This window comes from Otolemur garnettii, unplaced genomic scaffold (genome assembly GCF_000181295.1).
Source record: "Otolemur garnettii isolate 467f Iridium unplaced genomic scaffold, OtoGar3 scaffold00110, whole genome shotgun sequence".
In the NCBI taxonomy this organism is placed as follows: domain Eukaryota; kingdom Metazoa; phylum Chordata; class Mammalia; order Primates; family Galagidae; genus Otolemur; species Otolemur garnettii.
In genome coordinates this window covers 7,042,000-7,045,934 of record NW_003852505.1, presented here as the reverse complement: position 1 = coordinate 7,045,934, position 3,935 = coordinate 7,042,000, and the positions used below count along the sequence as shown (strand labels likewise).

Genomic DNA, 3,935 nt, shown 5'->3' with positions numbered 1-3,935 from the left:
AGTGAGTCTCCTGCCTCAGCCTCCCAAGTAGCTGGGACCACAGGCACCCGCCACAACGCCTGGCTCTTTTTTGTTGCAGTCGTCATTTTTGTTTTACCAGGCTGGATTCCAACCCGCCACCTTAGATGTATGTGGCTGGCGCCTTAGCCACTTGACCCACAGGCGCCAAGCCCTCAGGCTGGTCTTTTTTTGGAGACAGAGCCTCAAGCTGTTGCCCTGGGTAGAGTGCCGTTGCCTCACAGCTCACAGCAGCCTCCAACTCCTGGGCTCAAGCGAGTCTCCTGCCTCTGCCTCCCAAGTAGCTGGGACTACAGGTGCCCGCTACAACGCCTGGCTATTTTTTGGTTGCAGCGCCATCATTGTTGTTTGGCGGGCCTGGGCTGGATTTGAACCCGCCACTTTAGGTGTATGTGGCTGGCGCTTTAGCCACTTGAGCCACAGGCGCCGAGCCCGGGCTGGTCTTGAACTCATGAGCTCAGTCAGTCTACCTGCCTCAGCCTCCCAGGGTGTAAGCCACCGTGCCTGGCCCTTACATTTGTGTTTTTAGAGTTGCTTATTTTCTTACTTTTAAGGATTGGAAGGTAAAGTTTTTAAGTGTATGAGACTAAAGAATAAGACAAGAAGGAGAAGACAATCACTTGATTGCTAACTCCCATTCCCCCCTTATCAGAAATCTTCAAGAAAGGGAGCTGTGGTAATTAATAGCGAATGGGGCTAATTTGGGCTTGACAAGTCTCAGAACACTGGCATTTTATATACATATTTTATATACATTTTTTATTTGAATTTTGATGGAAATTGAAGAGAAAAAAGATTTAGATATAGGGAGAAAATTCTCTGATGAAGGATTTGGATGTAGGCTGGGTGTAGTGGCTCATGCCTATAATCCTAGCACTTTGGAAGGCCGAGGAAGGAGGATCACTTGAGTTTAGGAGTTTGAGACCCACCTGAGCAAGAATGTGACCCCTACTTTATTAAAAATAGAAAAAATTAGCCAGGTGTTGTGGCGGGTTCCTGTAGTCCTAGCTACTCGGGAGGCTAAGGCGAGGAGTTGGAGGTTGCTGTGAACTATGCTGACGCCTGGGCAACAAAGTGAAACTCTGTCTCAAAGTAAAAACAAAAACAAATAACAGTAACAAACAACCCCACTTAGTATTATATTTACTGCTATTCCTTACTTGTCATTATAGTCCTGAGATTGAACTGAGTATAATCTGAATATATATAGAAAAATCTGTGAAGTCTGCTGTTGAGGAAGCTAGTTGTTTTAGTTTATATCTGCTTGCTAGAGTTCTGTGCAGCCATTGAAACTAATTATGGAGACTTCAGTAGCATGAAAAATGCTTTTAAAAGTGTTTTTTGGGGAATTGGAATACCATATGTGCACAGTGAATTCAAATATGTAAAATCTGTAGACATACAGAACAAGTCTAGAAAGGAATGCTCAAACTGTAGTTATATTACAGTAGTGGAGAGACAGTTAACTTTTTTCTAACTTTCTGATGTTTTATTTTTGTGAAAATAAAAGGAAACTGCTAGAGAATAGCTTTAGAAGTATATTTTTATTATTAATGTTTATAATAATTCTGAGAAGGAAATACATAGATTTTTTTCCCTCAGAGAGTATGCCTTTCATGTTCAAGAGACTGTCCTTACACTATTTCTTTTGTGTTTAACAGATTTCCAGCAAGCTCTCTATGAGTTGTCATACCATGTTATTAAAGGAAATCTAAAACACGAACAGGCATCTAATGTTCTTAATGACATTAGTGTAAGTATATGTGTATATATATTTTAAAACTTAATAATTGTATCTCTTTTTGCCTTTGATGCAGAGATCTTTGAAGTGTATAACTTGCATTTTATTTTATTAAAAATCATGGTAGTGGCTACTTTAAGATAATATTGGTAAGCCGTTATGCTAGACAGGAATAAAGATACTCTTTTTGTCTAGTTGTAAGTAAAGTAGAAAGTATTAGGTAAGCTGGGAGGGCAACTCACCCCCAAACCTTGAACTATAATAAAATGAAAGTATCCTTAATTAAAAATCCTATTTCAAAAAGTAAATTGGCTAAAATATTTTTCTTCTGGTGTAGTATATAGAGCTATTTTTTGTTTGCAATTATATTTAGAAACTAAATATATTTAAAAAATTCAGGATTAAATTATTTTAAATTGAGGTTGCCTAGCTCTAACATTCACTTGCCACTAGTTTTCATCTGCTTGCTGTTTGCTTTTGAAAATATTAGCTAGATTTTTTAAATCTTTAAGTGGTTAGCTGTTTCACTCTTTTTAATTTATTGGAGAATTTAAATTAGATTCAGACCAGATACTTTTCATGGTGGTTTGGTGTTTGAATTATAAACCTTAGTTAAGCTTAAGGTTTTACAAGTGGTGTGCTGTTCTGTTATTAGGCTGTTTTTTAAACTTGTATATAAATTGAATTATCTGTCCAGTCCAGAACAGCTTTTATAGTATTACTGAAGGGAAATCTGGAGCTTCTTTGTCTCAGTATGAATTTCCCTTGTGTTACGGTAAGCTTCTGTAGCTTTTTTCTATTAGGGGAAGTAAGTAAGCTTTATATGATATTTGTGCTTTCCCAGGGATAGTCTTAAGGAAATTCTAAGTTTAGCTGTTGTGATTTTCCACCCCATATTGGGGTGTGTTTGAGCTGTAGGGATCCAGTGAGTTTCCCTTTTATCCCTAAACTGTCTCCAGCTTGTAATAGCAGAATTAGTTTATGTTGGAATACTCTGTTTCTTATACAACTATATTGTGTTTTTGAAGACTCTTGTCTTGCTTTATTTCTGGTCTTTGTGTAACCTTCATGTAGCATTCAAGTAGACATAGCTGGAGTTCATAGCCTTTAAGAAACTTGAGACTAAAATCTGATTGGCAAGTTAGTTATTTCATTGTGTAAAATGGGCATTAGTATAGGTTTTAGTATGTTTCATGGAATTTGATTCTAATTTTTTTCTACTTACTGAAAATGAATAGTCCAGATGAACATTATGTATGTATATATGGTTCTTTCTTCATTTCTCCTTTGTTTCGAGTACTTAATGATATACTTATACCTACTGCTGTGTAAAGATTGCCTTTGTCATGGCTTTCTCATAGTACTGTACCATGTCCTGTATCTTAGCCACAGAAGAGTATCATGTGTGTTTCCTGGCATCTGCCAGTTTTTTCTTTAGAATTTCCTTTAGTCTGTGAAAATAGGCTACTCTTACAGTTGCAATAGTGCCAGCAAGTTACTAATTGCAGTAAATGAACCGTAATCATGAACCATAATCATTTGAACCATTGGAAAATGGCTCAAAAATTGAGCATCACATTGGGAAGTCAAGAGACAGACCTGTAATAATGCTGAATGTTTCATCCATAAGTGGGAGGATTGGGGCCATTTCCTGTGGAGGCTGCAAACAAGAATGAAGAAAAAAACATAGATTTAGTTCTTCCTTATTTTTCATGTTTACAGAATCTTGGCTTATAGAATAATAGCTTTTTATTCTTTTAAGAGACAAGGTCTTACTCTATAGCCCAGGCTGGAGGTCAGTGGCACAACCATAGCTCACTGTAACCTTGAATTCTTGGGCTTAAGTGATATAGTCCTATGTGGCTGGGACTACAGGTGTGTGCCACCATACCCGCTAATTTACAAAAAAATTGTATAAATGAGGTCTCAGTATATTGCTCAGGCTGGTCTTGATCTCTTGACCTCAAGTGATCTTCCCCCTTCAGCTTCCCAGAGTGCTGGGATTACAGGCATAAGCCACTGTAGTTGGCCCAGAACAACATCTTTTAACTGGTTTTGTATTTTTGAGATTTTCTGTTCTTTTGATACCACTATGGTTTTTGCAGAGATAAGTGATGACTTAGGCATGAGCACAACATTTTAAAGTTTTGGATGAAAAATGTACCTTTTTTTTTTT

General features: G+C 37.6%; 1 protein-coding gene across 6 annotated transcripts in view; it reads left to right on the top strand.

The window, feature by feature from the left end:
* Nucleotides 1-3,935, top strand: part of THOC2 (THO complex 2) — a 128,522-nt gene that overhangs the window by 28,778 nt on the left and 95,809 nt on the right. For 4 of the 6 annotated variants that reach the window (XM_023517396.1, XM_023517397.1, XM_012809661.2 and 1 more), the window contains exon 3: nt 1,680-1,771. The exons of 1 other annotated variant lie outside the window; for it this stretch is intronic. In XM_023517396.1, coding sequence (XP_023373164.1) covers nt 1,680-1,771 — 92 coding nt within the window. Of the gene's footprint in view, nt 1-1,679; nt 1,772-3,935 lie in introns of those variants that run through there. One more of the 6 variants, XM_023517399.1, reaches the window with a different exon arrangement.